The sequence below is a fragment of the Pygocentrus nattereri genome, chromosome 7 (assembly GCF_015220715.1).
Source record: "Pygocentrus nattereri isolate fPygNat1 chromosome 7, fPygNat1.pri, whole genome shotgun sequence".
In the NCBI taxonomy this organism is placed as follows: domain Eukaryota; kingdom Metazoa; phylum Chordata; class Actinopteri; order Characiformes; family Serrasalmidae; genus Pygocentrus; species Pygocentrus nattereri.
In genome coordinates this window covers 42,559,858-42,584,857 of record NC_051217.1, presented here as the reverse complement: position 1 = coordinate 42,584,857, position 25,000 = coordinate 42,559,858, and the positions used below count along the sequence as shown (strand labels likewise).

The following is a 25,000-nucleotide window of genomic DNA, read 5'->3' as shown; positions in this document are numbered from 1 at the left end:
CCATGTTTTGTGGTCCTGGTCTATCAATCACTTATGTGTAAAAGTGTCCACTATGTATGCTAAGAACTCTTTAGCCACTCTTGTATCTTTCAGCCTGGATAGAGAATAAATATCCATTATTCCATGACTGAATCTTATGATTTCATGACCTATAAGAGTCTTGGAATAATGTATCTGTCCTATACTAGTCAAGACGTGAGGTTTGTTTTGATAGCTAACATGCTACACTTGAGAAGCAGTGTGAATTGATATGCATTCATGATGCTTATATTCATATTCACAGCCTGCTGCAGGCTAGACAGCAAACACGGTGAGGCAAGGGGTCCGTACATGACATTTTCAGGGGGCCCAAAATTACTACAGGTGCCGTCCTCCAGCCCCACCAGCAGGTAGGCCTCTGTATGATTGTGTGTTTGTTTGTATGAGCCAAAACTAAAAAGCAGTTATGGAAAGCCTGTGTATTCAGATGCAGGGGTCACAGGCTGCAGACTGTCCAGCAGCTGAATGCTATTTTTAAACCTCACCTAACCTGTCCAATCTCAGCCGGAACGATTCGGCTGTTTTCATATCATATCTGCTCTGTCCGCACACACAGCCCGAGTGCTGAAATCCTCTTACCTTCCAGAGAGATACTCGCTCTGCTTACTGTCTTAGTAACATCTTTCATCCTCCTTCTCCTCCTCCTGAACTTCAGGAACAAACAGAACTTTTCCTTCTGTTTAACCCTTAGAAGTCCCAGCGATAAGAAAAGCAGCTTGTAAGTTTCCACAACATAATTCATATAAGGGCCTTGGACGTCTTCAGAGAAGGGTTGTTTTATAAAAGGTTTTAGAAAATAAAAGCGAACATGTCCAGAAGTTTTAGTTCATTTTGAATTAGAATCATCATACTGGCTACATTTATTTATTTATTTTTTAATTTTCACCCAGCTATCTCCCAAATTTATTCATCTCCGATTCCATCCGCTATTTAGGTCTCCCCCAATTACCCCATGCTTTCAACGTTAGGAGGGCGAAGGCTAAAACAGGCTTTCTTCGGGACCTGTAAAGCTCCACCGCATCTTTTCAAAGTGCCTCTCGCGCAACGTCACCGGACAGACGAACGCGCCCGGAGGAAAGCGCCAACTGCCAGATCTGCTACGTCAGCTAACAGACGCCTGCACCCACTAGCATTACGTTGTGTGATGGGGGGAGAAGGGGGGCCAACCTACCCACCCAGAGAGAGCGAGGCCAGTTCTCTTGGACTCCTGGCTACGGACGGCTGCAGCATCACCAGGGATCGAACTCACAATCTCCTGATGACACGGCCAACGCTTAGACGGTGGTGCCACTCAGGAGCCTGTACTTATTATAGTCTTGTTTCATTGTTCTGTATATATCGACAACAAAAGGCCTGAAATGAACAGAAAAATCAGGACTGTGCAATCTGGGTATATACAGCCAAGGGAGCTTGCTCATTGGTTAGGCCTTCAGGAGCTGAAAAGAAGGCCTTGCATGTTAGATTGGCTACCAGCATTAAAAGGATCTGATAGATGGATCAACACATCACGTTTGATTTACAATGGGACAAAATGTTAGAAGAAAAAATGTTATTTCAGACTTTCTGGAAGTCCTAGATAGGTCACTGACTGATTTGAACGTCAGTCTCACTAGTTTCAGTTAGTCGTTAAGAACAGAAAACCGCGGCGGCAGCTCTAAATCCCTAGGCAGGCCCTAAATCCCTACAATGAGTGTTACAAGTTTCAAATGAACCTATGAATGTCTTTTAAGGTGCAATGGCCAAAAACTGTTCATGTGTACCACTGCTAGTTTAGTGCTTTCATAATATTTGAAACCCCATAGATGCACAACAATGTGCATTATTGGAAAGATGAAGTTCTGGCATTGACAGCCTAAACCGAAGGCCTGGGTAGTCACAGTAGTCACCACTGATTATTTCTTAAGTAATAATTAAGTGCAGAATTTAAACTTTCAATCCATGTCTTATTTGTGTGTAAGTAGAACAGAGGATATTTTATTATGATTTGAATTTGATATAAAATTTATTTTTGTTTTATTTATATATTTTATATTATCATTTTTTTTCCCATGGCTTTCTCACTTTTCCATGAAAACAAACAGACATGTGTCAGAAGTGCAGACTCCATCCTTCTGTTTCTAGAGGCAGCAACAACGTCAAACTGACTCTTTAAAAAATATCACTGAATGTTTCCAACATGTATCGACAATCTCTACACTAACTTGCAACGAAACAGCAGGAATCCACACAAGCTTTCTAACAAGAAAAGAGACGACGAAGCAAATAATTAAATGTCAAAGCAACATAAATATGCTAAACGACCTCCTTTATGATGTGATCCGGATTGTAAAGACACTCAGACACTGAGCTTGCATAGAAGGGCTGACACTAACAGGCTAGCTTGGTATCAGTTATTACAACACCTTATATTAATATGCAAAATTATTTGCATATTAATATTTAAAATTGTCCACTGACTGAAAATTTCAACAATAAACATACAAATCATTAAACACTATTAATTATATTGAGACTATTTATAAACCAATGCTGCCAAGAAATGAAGTGAAACACCACTTTAATGACCAATTAAGGAGTTTCTTGGCTGCCTTGAAGTTCCACACACATGGTTCACTGACACACCATGGAGGTGGGCTGGACCCTGCTGTATCCATGACTTTCTAAAAGCTGAAAGGGCTTCAGGTTAAACTTGAGGGGCAGTCAATGGACATTTTGCTTCATGAACACAATTTAGAACTGATAAAAACAACAGTCCACGGTTAGTTTTATAAAAGGAGTTCTCAAGATCTGAGCCACTTTTACTCCTGGAACAGTGTTCCAGCCCATTTCCACCCCAGTCCGTACAGAACGATGATGCAGTTCAGTAGCTATGAACTGAATTATGGAATTATGAAATTAGACAGCAAAACAAGAAGTTATTATGGTAACACTTTCTATGAACGTCACCTTTAAAAGCATCTATACATATGATTATAACATGTCATAATTCATTCATAAGGCATCATTAACAAGACTATAAATATTCATAAAAATGCATTACACATTACAGCCATGCTTATTATGCATTATGAGTTGTTAACTACTAAAGTACTGTTCATAACAAGTTATAAGAGCTCATAAGTTGTATTTGTCTGCACCAGTGGGGAGAAATCAAATAAAATGCTGGAAGTCTCTTAAATAAAATATTTTATACATACATATTAAATATTTGTCTTTATTTTACGCTCTCCTAGCTGGGACTGACTTCTTTTGGCACTGACAGTATAACATCTCATTGAAACTGCTTATAATGCATTATATAAACAATTCATAATGTATAATAAACATGGCTGTAAAGTGTCATGCAGTGTAATTCATTTTTATAAATATTTATAACCATGTTTATAATGCCTTATGAATGCATTATAACATCTTATAAATGTGTTTACAGAGGCTTACAAATGTGACATTCACAGAAAGTGTTACTGTTATGATGTAGGCCAACGACTAAGCTGCATAACTGAGGATTTTGAGTCTTATCTCTTGCGGACACTATATACTGCATGAACCTGCCTGTATTCATTTTACTTTGTGGTCAGTACCATGGCAAGGGCAACACCTGACCATTTACAGTGGCCTTTACTTTAACACTGACGTTCACAACTGCTGAAAACAGCCGGTAATGATGGGACAGGTGCATGGAGACGACTCCCACAGCATTGCCCTCGTTCTACACATCGTGGCTGTCATACTGGTGTGTAAAGAATAGTTGTTTACCGTTTCCCACTTGTTTGCAGGTGCAGGTGTGCCTGAATACAATGCAGCTCCATAGAAAATAAAGCAGGCCGCCACTTACGAACAGCAGTGGGAGCTCCATTTGTGTCAGAAACTGACCCTGAGCAATAACGCAGTGAACAATGCACCACCATCCGCAATTTAGCTCCGTCATTGATGATATAGACGCTATAAGAGTTCACTTCGCCAGTGTAACAGCCACGGCCCAAAGGTCCGCTCGAACGCCGCTCAAGAAGTAATAAAGCTCAGTACAGCAGAGAATGCAGAGCGCATATGTTTGCCAAGGTTTAATGAGGAGCGATAGCCGCTGTCATTCCTTCAGAGGTGGAAATGGCATGAGTCCAGATTTACTGAAACGATTTGCTTGAGCGAAATGTGAGTGAGCTGGTTAACGAGGCTCCCTCCACCTTCCATATTCCGGTGGTCCGCTGTTTAAATTCACTGTACCAAAAGCAATGAGCAATGATGTAATTGGTCTACTGACCTGGTCCTTGCTGTTGCACCATGTCGGAAAGGTCCTGCAGGTGGATGAAGAGCAGCAGACCCCCTGCCCCAAACAGTAGCAGGAACCAGAAGGAGCAAGAGAGCTTCCTGGCGGCCCCCCGGGATCTCCGTCTGACCCTCATAGCATCCAGGACTTTACAGTCTGCCCAGAGCATAACACACTGAAAGAGAAACAGAAAGAACATTATTATTATTACTATTATTACTGTTAGTAGTAGTAATAGTTGTTGTAGTAGTAGTAGAAGTAGTTGTTGTAGTATTAGTAATAGCAATAGTAGTAATAGTAGTAGTAATATTGTTATTGTTATTATTATTATTATTAGTAGTAGTAGTAGTAGTAATTGTAGTAGTAGTAATAATAGTAGTAATTGTAGTAGTAGTAATAGTAATAGTAATAGTAGTAGTAGTAAACGTAGTAGTAGTAGTTGTTGTTGTTGTAGTAGTAGTAATAATAGTAGTAGTAATAGTAGTAGTGGTAGTTGTTGTAGTAGTAGTAGTAGTAAAAGTAGTAGTAGTAGTAGTAGTAGTAGTAGTAGTAATTTAGTAGTAGTAATAATAGTAATTGTAGTAGTAGTAATAGTAATAGTAATAGTAGTAGTAGTAAACGTAGTAGTAGTAGTTGTTGTTGTTGTAGTAGCAGTAATGATAGTAGTAGTAATAGTAGTAGTGGTAGTTGTTGTAATAGTAGTGGTAGTAGTAGTTGTAGTAGTAGCAGTAATAGTAGTAGTAGTAGTAATTTGTCTTGCTACTAATCAATATTAAATACTACAAATCTCACTTTCAAAAAGAACAATGATTATTATTTTTATATCTTGACCCACCCTTACTCATAAAGGAATCGGCCTTTCCTGGGTGCCCCTTTTGTACCCATCCTTGACTATGCTACTTTTTTTTTTACATTTCACAACAGTTTCTAGTCTTAAATTCCTGTTATCCCAACTTTTTTGGCACATGTTGCAGGCATCAATATTACAATGGGCCTAAATTTACAGAAAACCATGAAATTGATGAAGTAAAACAACACAAAGATCTTGTCTTTGTACAGTTTGTTTTGTAAAATTAGGATTTACAAATCATGTTTTAATTTCCAGTAAAGCTTTATGCAAATAGTCTGGTATCAAATAAATTTAGATTGCAATTATCTGAATAATTCATAATTTCACAATGAAAATAGGTTCGTTGCTATTATAATTGCTATAAAAGTTGCTATAAGTACTCATCATAGTAGTGGTAAAAGTAATAGACATAATGTTGTTCCACTGTAAAATTACAGGAAATTACTGGTTGCTAGTCGCGTTATCTTCACAGTAGTTTTCTGTACAATATTAACAGTAAATAACAGGTATACAATATTACTGTGATGTAGCGTTGTTGTGCATAATAAGCTGCAATTAAAATACAGTAATATTCTGTATTTTTACACAGCTGTAAAGATAATACAAATGACAAATATAAATAAAGTAATTTTCAGTAAAATTTGTCTTTTCTTTTTACCAGACCTATAAATATGTTAATAAAAAGCAATATTACTATTTAAGTAAATGTATATTTTTAAAATGCATACACACTTAGAAGGTATTTTAACTCTTATTTGCACAAATATGACCAAAATATGGCAACACAGTAAAAGGCAATGAACAATAACACCTCAGGTCAAAAGTCTGAATCATCTTAAAGTGTTCCAAATATTTAAGCCTTTTCAGACAATTTGTCAAAAAACTAAAGTAGAGTCAATCCTGGCGATAAACGTCCATGTAGTGGTCATTGTTATTAGCAGTAGTGCAGCGTTGTTCAGTAGCTCTTCGTTTTGCGGGGATTCAGTGGGCACAGCAGGTGAATTCTAAACACCCAGAATAAAAAAAACGTTTTCCTCTCTCACAAAATGAACTTATCTAGTCTGAATTGAGAGGCAGCTTAGCCGAGGCAGGCCGAGCCGCTGTACGCCCTGCGACCCTCGCGACCTCTGATAATTGTGTTGACTTCCGTTCTGATTCAGGAGGGAGAGGAGTTTGGATAACTCTGACTGCAGCGTTATTATGAAGGTGAGGTTCATCCAAAAAGATTAAAAAAAGGAATCACACAAAAGGGCTGAAGCGGAGTTTGGACAGCAAGTTGCTGGCTGTTTTTCTGCTGCGCTTCACAGTAAACCCCAGCAGCTCTGCGCTCGCTCAGACGCTGTCCTAATGAAAAGGACATAATGAAAAGGATCTGCACAGCTGCGGAAAGGACGACACGCTGATTATGCTATAGACACGGCACCGTGAAGTGGATATAATTCACCTGTTTCACTGAATAAAGCACTTTGCGCTGAGTTAATCCTTTATGACTCGGTGCAGTTGTTAGTACAGTGGGCTGTATTTCATCTGTAAGTATGCTCAGCTTATCTCAAACGCTGTCGTTTCTTATGTCTTTACAGTATGAATTCACTGCAAAAGTCGCTGGTGCGCCAGATCAGCGCTCTTTGCTATGAACGAGAACTCATTGCCAGTTCTGTGGTTGGAAGTTGACCAGGCCAAAGGAGTCCCGAGCTATAACACTTCCACCGCCATGCTTTACAGCTGGTATGAGGTTCTTCTGATCAAAGGCTGTCTTGAACATGAACATGGCCTTTGGTACTATGGCCAAACAACTCTGTCTTTGTCTGTCATCTGTCCTTCGCATATTATTATGGAAGTCCAGGTCCTTGCCTAGATATTCATTAGCAAACTTTAGTCTTGCAGCAAAGGCTTCCTCCTGGTGCACCATCCATGTAGGTCAACTGTATACCAGTTTATGGTATCAACTGGGAGAAATGTTTGCCTGATCCTCCATGAAGTATCTTTTGAAATTTGCAGTGTTTGACTTTTTTTTATTTTTATGTTCCACCTGTTTCAACTCCCCCAAATCATTTCAATGACACTCTGATTTTGGCATTAACTGGGCCATTCCATAAACTTATGGACCTAAACAACCCAAATGTTTTCCAGTTCTTCCTTGTGAGTCATTCCTTGGTGAATTTACTTGTATATTTGGGATCATTATCTTGTTGGAAGGTCACTCTCTATAACTTTTTCCAGATGGCCCCAAATTTTCCTCGAGCTCTCTCTGGTATGAAAGGGAAAACATAATCAGTCCTATGACTGGAAGTTGGCCAGGCCCTGAAGCAACAAAGCAGCCCCGAGCTATAATGCTTCCACCACAATGCTCTACATTTGGTTCTTCTAATCAAATTCTGTCTTTGGTTTTTGCCAAACAAACATGATGTCTGGTACTGCGGCCAAACAACTTTACCTTTGACTCCTCTGTCCATAGCATATTGTTACAGAAGTTCAGGTCCTTGCTTGGATACTTGTTAGCAACCTTCAGTCTGGCCCCGTTGTTCTTTTCAGACCACAAGGCCTCATCCTGGCGCACCGCCCATGTAGGTCAAATTTGGACAGTTGTTCTCTAATTGTAGATGCATGTGCTTTTACACCACCAGTAACGAAGGCTAACTGCAGATGTAATGACATTTTAGATTTTAGGCCTCTTCTTTTCCATCTTACTGTCTTACTGGTGGGTTAGATTTGTTGTGGTGGCCTGGCCATGCATTTAAATTTCAAGTTTCAAGTTTATTTGTCATTTGCACAACATGTCAAGACATTAATGCTCATGGTGAGGCTCAGGTAATCACTCTACAGAAAATAAGTAAGTAAAATATATATATATGGCCTACAATGGACTGGTGACCTGTCCAGGGTGTCTCCTGCCTTCCACCCGATGACGCTGGGATAGGCTCCAGCACCCCCCCGCGAGGGAGAAGACATATATATATACACACACACACACACACACACACATATATGTATGCATACATATAAAAAAATAAATCAATAAAAATTTAAATATATTAAATATACACAAAGGCTAGAGGAAATATACGCAAAATACAGTGAAATATGCACAAAATATAGAGACAATACACATTTTAGAGAGTTTTGAGAGTCAGTACACATTTTAAAGTGACTTGAGTGACTGTGTTATTAAAGTGGCTTAGTGTTAAGGTGTTATTGTCCATAGCAGAGAAATATGTTTTTAATGAAATGACGGCCCATTGAAAAGTTCAGGTTCTTTCAACATATTTGACTGAGCACCAGTGCACAAAGCAGGTCCATAAAGACATGGATGAGCCAGTTTGGTGTGGAAGAACTTGACTAGCCTGCACAGAGTCCTGACCTCAACCCAACAAAACACCTTTGGGATGAATTAGAGCGGAGACTGTGAGCCAGGCCTTCTCGTCCAACATCAGTGTCTGACCTCACAAATGCACTTCTGGAAGAACGGTCAAAAATTCCCAAAAACACACTCCTAACCCTTGTGGAAAGCCTTCCCAGAAAAGTTGAAGCTGTTATAGCTGCAAAGGGTGAGCTGACATCATATTAAGCCTTATGGATTGAGTGGGATCTCACTCAATTTCATATGCGTGTGAAGCCAGACGAGCGAATACTTTTGTCAATATAGTCAGAGAGTCAGATATATTTGTTGAACAAAACCTCGTATCTCTAAGATGGGAACTTTACAGGAGAAGGAAAAAACCTGCTTTACTTTAATTTAACAGTGATATATACACACACGCAATTGCTTGTTAAGACAAATAGCTAATCAGCCAATCACACGGCTGCAACTCACTGCATTTAGGCGTGTAGAGGTGGTCAAGACAACTTGCTGAAGTGCAGACCGAGCATCAGAACGGGGAAGAAAGGGGATTTAAGGGGCTTTGAACGTGGCGTGGTTGTTGGTGCCAGACGGGCTGGTCTGAGTATTTCAGAAACTGCTGATCTGCTGGGATTTTCACGCACAACCACCTCTAGGGTTTACAGAGAGCGGTCAGGAAAAGAGGAAATATCCAGTGAGCGGTCAGTTGTGTGGACGAAAATGCCTTGTTGATGTGAGAGGTCAGAGGAGAACGGGCAGACTGGTTCCAGATGATAGAAAGACAACAGGAACTCAAATAACCAACCAGAATCTCTGAGGAACGTTTCCAACACCTTGTTGAAAGTGAGCCACGAAGAATTAAAGCAGTTCTGAAGGCAAAAGGGGCTCCAACCTTTTAGCCCTTTACCTAATAAAGTGGCTGGTGAGTGTATATATCAGAGATCCTGCATGGTGAGAAAAAGTGCACATGGACGTGTAGCCTGCTAACTCTCACTCTTCATACAGCTTAAAGAGAAACATCTCCTAATCCCATGCCTTGCCCTGATCAGTCCTGAAAGAGACTCCAGACTCCAGAGGCCTGCACGATCATCAGTACCAGCTCAAACATCTCGCCTCTCGCCGTCCACAGCCTGCTCTGCAGATCATAATAATAATTTCATCTCTTTCACTCTGCGTGGAGAAAAAAGAGGCAATCGAATCATTCCATTACGCTGCACAGCTTAGCGATTTAGCAAATCTGCCTCGTGCTGGAGGTGAATGAATATTGACAAAGAGACACAGATGCATATGGAGCGGCCAGTCAATCAGCTAATGGCTGGGAGGGAGTTTGACGGACAGGCGTGGCGGCAGTGGCTCATTAATCTGAAGCGGTCCAGAGCTAATTGTCCTTATTTGCACCAGCCGCTGACCTCAGATCAGATAAACGTGGGCCGAGTGATTCGAGATTAGAGATAATAATCAGACTGAGTGCTGCTGAACTCTGGAGGTGCAGAGTCAGTGGAGTCAGCAGAGGTAGGTGCACTCTGCTGTCTGTCAAAAGTTTGGGGACACATCTTAAAAACGAGCGGGTTTTCTTTGAAAATTTGAAATAAGTTAAAGGGGCACTCCACCAATTTTTCAATAAAAAAATAGTTAAAAAAAAAAGGCATTCAAGAGAAACTTGACTTTTGACTCACCTGACTTGTGAGTCAGAATTATTCACAGTGGTGTTGTAGGAACCGGACATCCAAAGCAGCTAAAAGCACCCTCACGCATTGTCATTACATGAAGTGGCTCCAGATATGCTACCCAGTGACACGTCATTTTACAATCCTTCTGAGGATATTTAGGCCTAAAACGTGTTTTTAAACACATTCATGATGGACAGATACATGCATGACATTTCAGGGCTAAAAAAGAAAAAGGATTTTATTGTTTGTTTTACCATAACCAATACTTCAGATTGATTCCCATCACCAACTTCCAACAATATCTGAGATACAATCTCCATCTATCTATCTATCTATCTATCTATCTATCTATCTATCTATCTATCTATCTATCTATCTATCTATCTATCTATCTATCTATCTAAGTTTCACATTGTTGCCTCAAGTCAATGAACCCCAAAGAGATCTCCCATTCCTTGGTCTTCTCAAACCTCCTGCAAACATCCAGGCCACGAAAACCTAATAAACCTACAAAACAGCTCAAACAGACAGACAGCGTTAATAGGAGGGCTGCTATCAGTATAGGAACAAACATGTGATCATTCATTGATCACTTAGTCATCATTTAATGATACCTTCAACAAGCAAATGCTTACCTTTCATTCAAATCAGTTCCATTTCAGTAACATCATGATTAATTCAGCTTCATTCATTTCATACTTCAGTTGAAAAGATCTGTATTCACTCATACATGCGTGATCCTCTCTGAATGGGTGTAGCGCTGCAGCTGGAGAAATTAAGGCGAATTAGCACATGAGCACATAACCAGTCTGGAAGGTTTTATATTTTTAAACCTAGTCTTACATCATACGACAGTGATTGTGTTTGAAACGTTCCTATGAAGGCAACACCAAGCGATGTTACGTATCTCAGATATTTCGGCGCTTAGAGCCCGAACTGTGGTATTTCCAAACATGAAAAGCAATAAGACTGTGGTGTTGGGCAGCTGACAAAGCAAGGAACACTGACGTATTGAACATGTTACAGTGTATATAAAAAGCTGAGCTTTAATGAACAAAGTGACTCTAATGAAGTACAAGGTTTCAAATAAAGTGGCCAAGAAGAGGAAGTACAGGGTGGATGTTTCTAATAAAGTGGCCACTTAGTGGAAGCACAACATAGATGTTTCTAATAAAATGACCAGCGAGTACAAGCACAAGGTAGGTGTTTCCATTAAAGTGGCCAGTGAGTGAAAGTACTAGGCAGGTGTTTCTAATGAAGTGACCAGTTAGTGGAAGTAGTGGAAATAGAGGATATGTGTTTCTAATAAACTGGCCACTGAGTGGAAGTAGTGGAAATAGAGGGTAGGTGTTTCTAATAAAGTGGCCAGTGAGTGGGAGTAGTGGAAATAGAAGGCATATGTTTCTAATAAAGTGGCCACTTAGTGGAAGCACAACATAGATGTTTCTAATAAAATGACCAGTGAGTACAAGCACAAGGTAGGTGTTTCCAGTAAAGTGGCCAGTGAGTGAAAGTACTAGGCAGGTATTTCTAAAAAAGTGGCCAGTGAGTGGAATAGAGGGTATGTGTTTCTAATAAAGTGGCCAGTGAGTAGAAGCACAAGGTAGGTGTTTCTAATAAAGTGGCCAGTGAGTAGAAGCACAAGGTAGGTGTTTCTAATAAAATGGCCAGTGAGTAGAAGCACAAGGTAGGTGTTTCTAATAAAATGGCCAGTGAGTAGAAGCACAAGGTAGGTGTTTCTAATAAAGTGGCCAGTGAGTGGAAGCACAAGGTAGGTGTTTCTAATAAAGTGCCTGTCAGTGTATTTTGCCTTGTCTTAGTTGTCTCTCTGCAGATCACTCAGAATCCATTATCTCATGAAAGGTTTTCTCCACTTGCTCAGACATTTGTAGGTCAAATGTATAAACCAGAACTGCTACATCTGCATGTTTACTAATTCATCACAGTTATATTTGATACACTTTCTCTGAACAGGGCAATTACCATTACATTACACGGTGACACTATTCATGTGGTAGCACTGCCTGGAAATCAAGGCCATAAACATAACATAATCCCAGTCTTCTATGTCAGGATGAAGACTGAGCTCTTACTAGCTTTAATGCACTATTAGCAATATTAGTATTTTTGCTGAAGAGTTCCTTTAAGTGCTGATTGTATAAGAAAGTACGGCTGTGCGCGTGGGGCGATGGCGCATAATTATATTTGATTATGTGAGCATATTAAAATTCAAGTGCAGACTAGGCTCACTATCTGGTGGGGCTCGTTAGGGAGGCTGTCACAGCGTGATGCAGCATTTACTTTGGGAAATGGGCTGGAATATTGAGAGAAGAGAAGCTGTGAGCGTATCTGAGTGCTGATCTAGGATCAGTTGTAATCATATACAACCAGATCCTGATCAGAATTCTTGCCAATTCCAGCTGAAAGAGCGGAGAAGCTGCTGGACATGTGGGTTTTTTTATTCCACCACAGAGCTAGAAAGCTAATGCACACTACATGGACAAAAGTATTGGGACACCCAGACATTACACCCACTGGAGCTTTTATGACATCCCATTCTAAATCCGTAGGCATTATTATGGAGTTTGTCCTCCTTTACAGCTGTAACAGCTTCCACTCTTCTGGGAAGCTTTCTACACGATTTTGGAGTGACTGTGGGAAATTTTGTTCATTCATCCAGAAGAGCATTTGTGAGGCCAGACAATGATGTGGAGGGCCTGGCTCACGATCTCTGCTCTAGTTCACCCCAAAGGTGTTTGATGGGGTTGAAGTCAAGGCTCAAGTCAAGTCAAGTTCTACCACACCAAACCCAGCCAGGCCTTTATGGACCTTGCTTTGTTCCAGTCCCTGCCAGACCACACTTCCAGCTCCCTCCTCAGTCTGATCTCAATTCTGTGTTTCCCTCTGTGTTTGCCCAATCTCCACTCCATAGTTTTGTTTCCTTCCCTATAACCATGTATATCCCTGTACCAGTCTCCATCAGCATTCCTGTTTTTGTGTCTGGTCTTTTGGTACCCATTCCTGTTCATGTGTCTGTCCCTGTACCAGTGACCCTGTCTGTGTTAAATCCCTTTCCCGTTCTGCCATTTGTCCAGCCTCCTACCCAGTCTTTCGTTCAGTCGCCTGTCTGTCCCACTGTCCAGTCTCTAGTCCAGTCCTTTGTCTCATCTGCTATCTGCTGTCCTGTCTCAGGTCCAGTTTCCTCTTTGTTCTCCAGTCCAGTCTTCTGTTCTCATTCCACTTCCTTCCAAAATCATGTCTCCAGTCTTGTCACGTTTCCTCTTCTGTCCAGCCCGTAGTCCCGCCTCACATTTTGTCTCCTGTCTAGCCTCATAATCCATATCCCATCCCATCCTTCGTCCCATTTCCTACCCAGTCCCATGTTCAGTCCAGTGTCCAGTCTCCCGTCCAGCCCGTTATCCAGTCTCATGCCCAGTCTTAGTATCCTGTCCGTTCCCCTGTCCTTTCCTGTGCTTTCCTGTGCATAGCACTTTACAACTTCATGCATTTTCAGCCAGCATGTCAAGACTTAGGCATGCAGTTCGTAACCAAGTAGTATTTTTATCATCTCAGTGCCACTTTGTGTTTTTTGTCGTTCCTGCCTCTGCTATCCACATTTACATGGTCATCATCATCATCATCATCATCATCATCATCATCATCATTAACTGCTTAGTCCAGATAGGGTCATGGTAGCAGTTGGGAGAGCAGAGAATCCCAGACAACCCTGTCCCCCGCAACTTCCTCCAGCTTATTCCCTGGGACCCCAAGCCGTTCCCAGGCCAACTTAGAGATAAAATCCCTCCAGTGGGTCCTAGGATGATCCGTTACTGACTCCGGCATTGTGGCAGGGAAAAGGCTTCCAATACCTCAGACACTAAGCATGCCTTGGCCAGATAATTTCACTTAAATCACTTACCTGAGCTTGTGCAAACATGAGATTATTGTCAGCAGAATTCATGTGAGAAATTGGGGACGTTAATTCTGAACTGTTATTAGACAATTTCCATTACTTCCAGTAATTAAGTTTCCTTGAGCAACTCAGCTCCTAATTATAAGCTTCCCACTGGGCCTTAATTGGAGAGGCCTGGTAGGATGTGGAGAAGTGAAAGCACACCTCTCTACAACCTGGCCGTTTCACGCTACTGCCGCTGCCGCGGTGACTAAAGAAATAGCAAAGATGTTAGACTAAACTTGCCGCAGGCCAGTTATGTGACCTCTTGTGACTGGAGGAGTTAGAGAGTCAACTCACAGCTCTACACACAGCTATGGGCACAATTAGCACTGTGCTAACTGTGTGTGCCAAACCAGGTCTCATTAATAGGTAATAATAAGACCGCATGACAGACAGACGGATGGACCGACGGATACACTGACAGACAGACAGATAGAGAGATAGATAGATAGATAGATAGATAGATAGATAGATAGATAGATAGATAGATAGACAGACAGACAAACATAGAGATATACAGACAGACAGAGAGATAGATAGTGAGATAGACAGACGGACAGACAGGGAGATAAATAGAGAGACAGACAGACAGACAGACAGACAGACAGACAGACAGACAGATAGATAGATAGATAGATAGATAGATAGATAGATAGATAGACAGACAGACAGACAGACAGACAGACAGACAGATAGATAGATAGATAGATAGATAAACATAGAGATATACAGACAGACAGAGAGATAGATAGAGAGATAGACAGACGGACAGACAGGGAGATAAATAGAGAGATAGACAGATGGACAGAGATAGACAGAGAGAAAGACAAACATAGAGATAGACAGACAGACAGACAGACAAATAGGAGAGACAGATTGACAGATGATAAAGAGGTGCATGTAAGGATGAAAGCTGAGCTTCATTTCTCTGCAATATTACTCAGAAGATGTTGCCATAGAGATTTGTTGTTGCCAAGGTATTAAAACATTAAAAAAGCAACATGACTTATACATATTTAATATGAAAACAAACATGCACGCAGACTCTGAACTCGTTTATGGTATGGGTTTTAAGACATTAAGCCAGAATTTGTATCAGATGCAGGTTTAAAACGAGCCTAAATCAGCCTGAATCTTTAACCACCGAAACCCTCATGTGTCCACACTTCCACCGACCTCTCCGTGTTCCTCGCATGTGTGTTCTTTCACCGTAACTCTTTCCTTTCTGTGCATAGAAAGAATCCAGCACATAATGTAGCACTGTAGCTACATAAAGCACGTTTTTACCTAACAATTATGTTTTAGTACATGAAGAGTAACATGTAATAATTCCATAGTAGCACATAGTAGATATCCAGTAATTACTAAGTGATTTAATTTTTATTTCCCACTTCATATTAAGTCCCTCTAACAAATATACATTGATATTCAAATACACAATATATTCAAGAACATTGTAATTACTGGTGATGTAAAATGCCACATGTGAGCTCCTCGGATGTGTTAGCCTTAAATGTGACTCCTGCTGTCACTGTGTTTAAAGAGACAGCTGAGGATCAAAACTATGAAACATACTTTACTTACAGCTGCACAGAAGCACTTTTTAAAGCTCTTCTCCACTGCAGCGCTACTCGATTTAAGGTAAATAATGTAGCTCAGCTAGTTAATGCACTTCATTTGAAATCAGCTAGATTTAAATGATTTAATCCCTTCAAATCCCTTTTTTATATGCTAAGGCTTATTATTCAGTAACTACAGGGACATCAGTGCAAACTGGCTGCGCTATCCATCCACTGCACTCCTTTTTGTATCGGACTCTATATCGGCAAGTACTAAGAACGTATTTGTACTCAGAACGAAAGAAATGGTATGAATGCATCACTAGTAATTACACAAGAAAAGATATATTGTACAGTATATTTATTCTACTTTAATACATTTCTCTGCAGGTATTGTTAATGTGTAACTACATTGTTTAACACTTAATATGCTTAACATAAAAGGGGACCAGATTTTATTTGGAGACTTGCTGTTTTTGGACTGTTTTTCCATGAGTAGTTGTCATGTCTCTTCATCATCATCATCATCATCATCATCATCATTAACCACTAACGTTAACCAGATAGGGCCACGGTAGCAGTTGAGAGAGCAGAGAGTCCCAGATGGCCCTGTTCCCCACAACTTCCTCCAGCTCATTCCTGGGGACCCCAAACTGCTCCCAGGCCAACTTGGAGATATAATCCCTCCAGTGGGTCCTAGGAAGACCCTGGGGTCTTGTCCTGGGGTGTCATGTCTTTTAAAAGATTTATTGTGATTGATTATCGCATTCTATATCAAGAACTAAAAATTCACAAGGTCTTTATTGTCATTGTTATAAAACCAAACCCAGTCTATGAGGAGCCTGGCTTCTTCCTATTTCCCCCATTATATAACAAAACAGGACAGCAAAACACCAGAGGGCGCCCATGAGTGAGTCTTCAATGAATTAAGGTCAAATGAGCTAAAGGGCTATAAATGAAAAGTTAAAATAGTTTCTAATCACTCGTCCATAACTTTCCTTTCATTTTAGAAAGTAAAATATTGTATTTCACTAAAAAAGCAAGGAATTTTTTTTTTCTACGACAAACGGGTACGCTAGCATTACTGCTGCTGAGGGCTGATTGGTTGGCTACCAGAGCAGCTCATTGGCTCTTCTCACTAATTGACTTCATGAAAGTACATGAGGCGGCGTTTTAAACTCCCATAACTTGAGATTAAAAGCTTTTAACAATATAATAGCAGTGTTAACGTGTTTTATGCAGTTCATTGTTCAGGATATGAATGGGTTCTTTTATTAAAAATGTTTAAGCATTTATAAACTATCATTTTGCTCAAATGATCCCTATTAATCCTTTCAATTTGCTCAGGAGCGCCCTCTATCATTAAAGAAAAGCATTACAGAGAGGGAGTTCTCCTCTCCACAAGCTCTCTGATAAAAACAAGGAGACACCGTGGCATCACTGCAATTACGGATGATAATTAGTTAATAAATAGGCATATCTGTCATATATAATACGTTAATAAGGAGGTATTTGTTTTGTTCAGAGTTTTAGAGGGTAACACAGAAGTAAAGTTTTGAGATGACTTTTTTCCAAGAAGTAATAAATAAAGTAATCCCATTAGTGTTTGAGAGAAGCAATTAGCAGCTTGTAATGAATGACTTGCCCAGATCTGGTGGTAAGTGCAGGGTGGTCAGCCTGTTTTGAGTGAGGGCAGTGTGCCTCTTTACGAAGGCCAATCACTAAAGATGCTCATTTAAACACAAAGCTGGAGTTCACGGCAAAACTCAGAGGTGTCTGTATGAGCACACACCCACACACGGCTTCCTCTTTTATTCCACCCTCTAATGAATTACGTTATTCAAATTCAAAAGGAGTAATTGCAGCGACGAACATAATAATCTTAATTAGAATTTAATTAAATTGAAAACAGGTTTTCCTTCACTGCTGTATTCAATCAGACTGCCTATTAATGGGAATACATTATGTTGTAATGTGAGGCTGCATCAAAGACTACGGACCGGAACGCGGGCTCGCATACACACACATGCGCACACACACATACATGCGCACGTCTGAGTGAAAGTACTTGAGCCCCTCCAATTGATTTTCTATACCTCCCTTGCTTAAAAAGGAGTCTCTAATGTGAGCTGATAAAAAGGCTGGTAAGAGAAGCGCCTGCTCCGCCGATGCGTCTGCGCTTTATTAGGAGACTCTGGTGCTGAATCTAAACTTTCATTAACAAACAAAGCCCAAATCCCAGCCCTGGGAGATCGCTCGCCGTTTGATGTTTCTCCACAGATCATTTGTTTGTTCTGCATTTGTTTTCTTGCTGGTGTTTCTATCGGACAAAGCGCAGGGGAGTAAAGAATGCATCACTGCTGAAGCTTCTCCAAAGCAGCGGCTGTATAGGAACCCAAATGTTAAGCAGAGCCGTTTTGTCCTTTCAACAAAAATCAAACCACCTTGGAAGGCCTACTTTTGATTAAGTGACCCTTATTAGTCCCCCAACAGGGAAATTTCACTTCCGCAGTTGACCCATTCATGAAGTGAAACACCACACTAGTGAGCACACACACACTAGGGGGCAGTGAGTACACTTGTCCGGAGTGGTGGGCAGCCCTGTCCGCAGTGCACAGGGAGCAGTTGGAGGTTACAGGTCCCTTGCCCAAGGATACCTCAGTCATGTACTGTTCTGGGGATCGAACCAGTACCCTTCCGGTCACAGGGCCGGTTCCCTAACCTCTAGCCCATGACTGCCCATCATTTTATGTCCATTTCACCATCTTGGCTGTAAATATGTCACAGTTCATGCTAATGTATTGGTATAAACAAAAAACACGTGATATAAATGAAAACGCAGCTCTGTTTTAAGCTTTAGCTCAGCTATAGCTGCTTTTCTCGCATCTCTAGCAGGAACCTTTTCCTCTAAAACAGAACAGTTTCTTGTAAAATGCCTTTTACCAAGGCTGAAGTCAGCTTCTCATTCGCCAGCTTCTTAATAGAAAAATCCTGTTGCACCTTAAAAGGAGGAGCCAGAATGTATCTGCTGCACCATTTAAGGTGGAACAGGGAAATTTGATCAAGAAGCTGGCGAATGAGAAACGGACTTCAGTGACTTTTTAGAAACTTTTAGTGCTGTTTCTCCTTGCACATTAAACATATCAGGAAACCAGCTGTAGTGATTATAAATGCAACTAATGTATTGTTAAAACTATGTTAGAACAGCTAGCCGAGCTTTATTTTACTACAAATGAGGATTATTTTATTTTTACCTCAAAATCTAATTTTGCTGCGAAACCACAATAAAGCAGTAAAAGACCCACGAGTTGCTGATCCCTGGCCTAAAGCACTGAAAGCCTTGCCTTTTTAAATAAACATTGTTGAAGTTTCCAAAGTTACCATTCGCTATCCAATCTATATGGTCCTGCAACAACAGCCTGTTTGTGATGTCGATTAATTTACCATATGTCAACCTATTCAGCCTATAGCAGGTTAGCCCCACCCCCATTCATGCTAAGAAGTGGTTTAGGCCTTGTTTTTGAATGAGTTGCAATACAAGGCATCTAATAAGAGCAGAGGTCATTCACGTAAGTCACTCTTAAAGCCACAGCAACAGCCTGTTAAAATTTAAGAGATAATTAGAGGAAATTGATCAGGACGTTTTTTGGTAACCACGGATGGTAAAACTGGACCTCAAGGGAAATAATAAAATACAAGAAAAACACACGACATTTAATATACATAAAGCAATTATCACTTTAGAGCACTTCTGTCAGTTCACCCTGAAATGTTCATAAGATTGTAAAGGGCAGGTGGTGTTTTTCTGAGGTGTAAAAATGTAAAATAAAATGGCTTTCATGGTGCATTTTAACACCCTTCCTGTGAAAAATATAAAGTTAGATGCTCTGTCCTCTCTTGGCTGTCCTTTTGAGTCTCTATCTCTCTCTCTCTCTCTCTCTCTCACTCTGTCTCTGTCTATCTTTTCTCTCTGAGTGGTTTTTCCACTTTGAGTGGAACACACGGACAGGTGTACTCCAACAGAGCAAATCAATACTATTCGCTGCACACAGCTAACAAGTCACGCAAGCGCTTTCACCCAGCATGGCCGAGTTCTGTTTGCACATGCTTGCGATGCACTGCAGACACAACCAAGCACAGGATCAGCAACGTGAAGAGGTTGACTGACTGCTTTTCACAGGCCACACTGTTCTAGTCTGAATTTGCCACAGTTTGAGTCCAGTCCCTTTGCTTTAGATACCCTAACAGTAGGAGGGGGAAAGCAGGTTGGATAGATGCTTTATGGAAAGACAAATCACATAAAGCATCATGGCTGTTGACACGGCTTTGACAAGCATTGTGCCCTTGGGGCAGTGGCCTATGGTACACAGGACACTTGGGTCAGTGGCCTATGGTACACAGGGTACTTGTGGCAGTGGCCTATGGTACACAGGGTACTTGTGGCAGTGGCCTATGGTGCACAGGACACTTGGGTCAGTGGCCTATGGTGCAAAGGACACTTGGGTCAGTGGCCTATGGCACACAGGGTACTTGTGGCAGTGGCCTATGGTGCACAGGACACTTGGAGCAAAAAAGGCCTATGGCACATACGAGGCAGAGGATTATGGTGTATGGGACAATAGAATAAGTATGTATGTATGAAAGGGCCTAAATATGGAGGAGTCTATGGCACATAGGGCACTTGGGGCAGGGCCCATGGTGTATATGGTCCCTGGGGCAGGGCCTATACTGTATTCAGTCATTTAGGGAGCAAGGCTATGATGCTAACAACACTTTAGCTAGAGGCCTTCGGTTTATAGAGCACTCAGGACAGAGGTCAGTGGTACATGTGGGGCAATGGTACACAGAGTAGGTGGAAGATTAAGCATTTGGGACAGGGTGTGTTTTACCTTTGGGAGAGAGGCATCTGGTAAGATATGGCCTGTGTTGCATCAGGCACTTTGGATAGGGGGCTATGGTGCATATGGCACTCTGGGTGGGCAGAACACTATTGAGCCAAATATGGTACTTTTTAAACTTAGTATTTGAAAATGGCACAGACTTTTGCACCCCTTGCCCCCTCCCCCTGTACCCTCATGCATCCTGGGTGTAGCAGTAGTGACAGCTCCTGCGACAGATTGCTGCGTGTCCAGTATAGATACAGATTAACATGATAGATGGCAGACACCCCCGAATCAATACCGCCAGCAACCTGACCAATTCACCCTGAAAATAAACAAACAATCAATGGCTTGCTTGAGTAAAAGGCTGTGGGTGGGTGGACATCTATACACACAAACCCAGCCAGCTAAATGCAAGGGGCATCAGCAGTGACAGGCCTTTTTTGTCGATTGTGGCTTGTTCTGACTATCCAAGATCCAAATCAAGCACAGGTGGGGCCTCAGTCTTCTCGCCCAAGCATAATCTTCTGAAATACCGTCCGTCACTCCAAGCGTCCGGTTTAATTTCATTCAGAGGCTAAAGCAGTGGACGGTCCAAATTGCTTCTGCATTATTTAGTGTTTACTCAACGGCCATTCGGACGGCTTGGCGGGCGGGAACGGAAGAGAAGCAAGGCGCAGAGGCGTAATTGTCGATCTCCTGGCAAGCAAGGGATAATGCAGGGGCTAAACAGCCGAGGAGACATAGACAAGACGGAATGTCAAACACGACTCATCAATAACTTTCACGTTCGGCCGCCTCCTGAGCCCCCGAGCAACGTGACAGGACTTTCATTCCAGGGTTTTATGGGACAATCTCCAGCACTGGCATTCCCAGTGGCTCATTTTATGACGATGTGCTGCAACTGGGACAGTGCAATGCCCCAGCCTGAGGATTAGTGGCCTGGGAGCAGCAGATATTTGACCTCTGTCATAGAGCCTCTCGTACGCAGATTCTTCAGTGATTTAAATGCTTTTGGATTGGTTGACAAGATTTAACCACATTGTAAAATTCAATATGTGCAACATACTTCGGATAGTGCAGTTATCTCCATTTATTGACAGCTATAGGTTTCTGTTGAAAATTTCCTCTAGAGGTTGATTAGTTGTATTCTTTCATGTTCCTGTATGATTTGTTTTGGTTTCCAACAGTTCCTGTCTTGTGTGCTCATACTTTCCCAATAGGATTCAATAAAGTGTGCGGTGCCAAATTATATTGAAGCATAATTATGTGGAATTGCATTGTGTTGCATTGTATTATATCATATTGTATAGTATCCCTCCGTATTGTTTTGTGTGATGTAGTTTTAAGGTGTATTGACTTTAAAGTAGAAGACAAAAACACACTTGCCTTTTTATGTAAGTCAGTGGAACCAGACTTTTTCCAAGACATTTTGGACCATGTCTTTTGGCCCTTTCATCATGAGACTTGCATTTTCATATTATGTCAAAAACTGAAATGGAGATACACGGTTTTGTTCCAACAGCAATGAATATGATACTGTGCTTTGGTGTATTGTTTACAGTTTTCCTGGCCTCATTTGAGCTAGCCTCCTTATTTAATCCCTTAATGATCCAGGTTTATTGCATATCAAGCCTTATTACTCAGTAACTACAGGAACGTCAGTGCAAACTAATGGAGCTATTCTTAGGTTATAGGAGTGTGTAATAAAACTAATAAAACCTATGACTCAAGGGGTTAAGTTTCTGCACAACTGAGTTAATAACTGCTAACTCAGACAAGTTAAAGCTATACACTTTCCAACATTTTAGCAAGTCCAGTTACAGCATCTGAATATATAGTTCAAAATATTGCTTTCCTGGATCTTTCTAATCCACGGACGCAGCTAATGAGTGGATTTTGATGAGTGGATCTCAGGAGCTCATTTTGCAATTTCCTCAGTATTTACATTTATGGAGTTATAGGTTTAAGTTCTAAGATATTGTTTGATAACAACAACAAGGCTCACGTTCAAAGCTGCAGGTTCAAATCAAGCAGCGTGAAATCAAGGTGCACCATCCTGCGTCAGATTACAGCGCCATTATTCAGGACGTCTAAGACCTAAATTACTGTCGAACAGAAACGTGAAGGCTTCCGCTGAGAGTTTTGTCTGCCTGTCAGTTCTTTGAGTCTTGATTGTCAGGAAATGAAAGCTTATTCAATCTGCAGCCAAGAGACTTTAACTAAAACTAAAACCAGTGAGTGAAGTAAAGAAAGAGAGAGAAAGACACAGAGAGAGAGAGAGAGATGCTCATGTACTGCAAATACAAGATACAGGTGGACTTTCAATTTTATGAAGGTGAAGTGGTCCAAATATAGGCACTCCAAGGCAGATTTCCTTTGGGATTACAGACTCAACAACATCATCTTCCTCCAGATGACGGCAGGAGAAGTCCAGCGGAGATCACCCAAGGAATTCATGCGTAGGTTATTCAAAGAACAATATGTGACTCCAATATGTGGCTTATTGCTGTTTTCCTTCACTACTGTGGCCTCATATTTTCAAAAATGGAAGAGGACTGTTCGGATAAAGGGTTGTGAAGTCTATATGCTTCCTCCAATATAGAGGTAAATACCTTCAATTTGAAGGAATATTCCAACAACCTGGTCTGGCATCTGCATCCACATCTGTGCTCTTCACTTAGAAGAGAAATAAAAAACATAAAAGCTGTTTTATGAAGTTTCATCCAGCTTCCAAACACTGGGGCAGCACAGAAAATGAAATAGTTACTTTTGCTTCCCCCAGTCCTTTTGTAATTGGACAGAGCTTGTGCAAACCCTGCCCAACCCTGTAATGCCAAGGAGCGATGATGAGGCGGATGCATGTGCTGAGAGAAGCCAGATTTATTAGGGGCAAATCCATATTCAGGGTCTAAACAGTCCAGGGTCACAGAGCCAACATGACAAAAATGAACACAGGCTAGAAGCACAATGTAGGCTGGAAGAAACAACCCCATACAATACAATACAATGACCAGCAAACTAACAGGGGAAAACACAGGGCTTAAATGCAGGAACAATGAGGGTAAACAAGACACAGGTGGTTAACACAGCTGAGAACAATCAAGGGCAGGGAGGGGCCAATCGTGACAAACCCACTATGCTGCTAATGAATTACCACTGACTTTTTCTCTCCCATCTCTATAAGAGGGAATTTCTACAGAGTTGCAGCATCATTTACAAATGAGACTGATGATAAAGATTAGTATAACAACTGCTGGTTGATAAAGGCTCTACACTCCAGGTTCCTTGGCATTGCTTCCTTGCAAATCCAGTATTCTGGAGTCAAAGCCAAAAGCCATAATGAAAGAAACATTTGCGCAGATAGACACCGAAGGGACTTTAGCCCCTGCTTATTTTCCCTAAGTGTGTTCAAGAGCCCTCTTGGTGTGCTTGTATAATAATTGATTTATTATGGCCACTTTTCAAGATCTGTTTTGCCCTGGGAACAGAGCTAGTGGGTCAGCCTGAAGCCACACGCTCCTAGGCACCCATACTGGTGCAGTACTGGTGCTTACTGAGATTTAAATCTGACCTGCCACTGCAGCAGTGAAAATCCCATCAATGAAGTTATAATCACATCTTTAAGAAAGCGTCACACTGCATAATGTTATTTTGAATCACCGAAACACAATGTTAGCAGTTATCAAGACCGCTAGACCACCAACACTATCACCCACAAGACAAACGGCACTCTAAGCTTTCATCTTTGAAAGATAGGAGAAAATCAAGCTGCTTCAGATCTGAAAACATCCACAGGTGTTTCTGTCCATCCTTCCACTGTGAGAAGACGAAGTATGTGTAGCTGATCAAGGAGAACCTCACTGAACAAAGAAGCTGAACATTGGACTGACCTCCTGCCTTAAGGAGAGGTTTACCTTCAGAAACACTGGCGTTCAAATCACTTCAGCTCACCACAGAAAGGAGTTTCACTGTATGTTTGTCACAGTGGCCAAAATTGGTCCAGAATGGTTGGAGAACCAACGACACAACAACACTGGAGTCCAAAAGGATATAAGTGTTGTGTGGAAAAATGCTGTCAAAGCATCAGAGTCCAGTAACATCTGGTGAACATAACTATTACAAAAACACTGCATTAGCCATGTTAGCTGGAGATGTTGAAACAGCTTGCTAACAATAAAATAGTTGGCAAGGTGCTAAACACACACACACACACGCCAGCAGGAGGCGTGCCAGGTAGTCAAGTTCCATAGCCCCACTGTAGACATTTCACCTGAACACCAGTGAACATGTATCTACCCACTGAGCCCTCACTCTCTCAGATGCCGACAGCTTTTGAGGGCGAAAATGAAAACTGTTCCACTGAAAGCGGCTGTTTCAGTAGGTTTGCTATCTGGCTTAACATTCACATTGACTCTCGTCCCACCATGTTCTACATCTACTACC

At 41.3% G+C, this 25,000-nt stretch overlaps 1 protein-coding gene across 1 annotated transcript in view; it reads right to left on the bottom strand.

The window, feature by feature from the left end:
- Window positions 1-25,000, bottom strand: part of LOC108431680 (carbohydrate sulfotransferase 8) — a 312,403-nt gene that overhangs the window by 241,729 nt on the left and 45,674 nt on the right. The window contains exon 2 of the mRNA XM_037540109.1: window positions 4,298-4,478. Coding sequence (XP_037396006.1) covers window positions 4,298-4,472 — 175 coding nt within the window. The 5' untranslated portion in view covers window positions 4,473-4,478. The remainder of the gene's footprint in view (window positions 1-4,297; window positions 4,479-25,000) is intronic.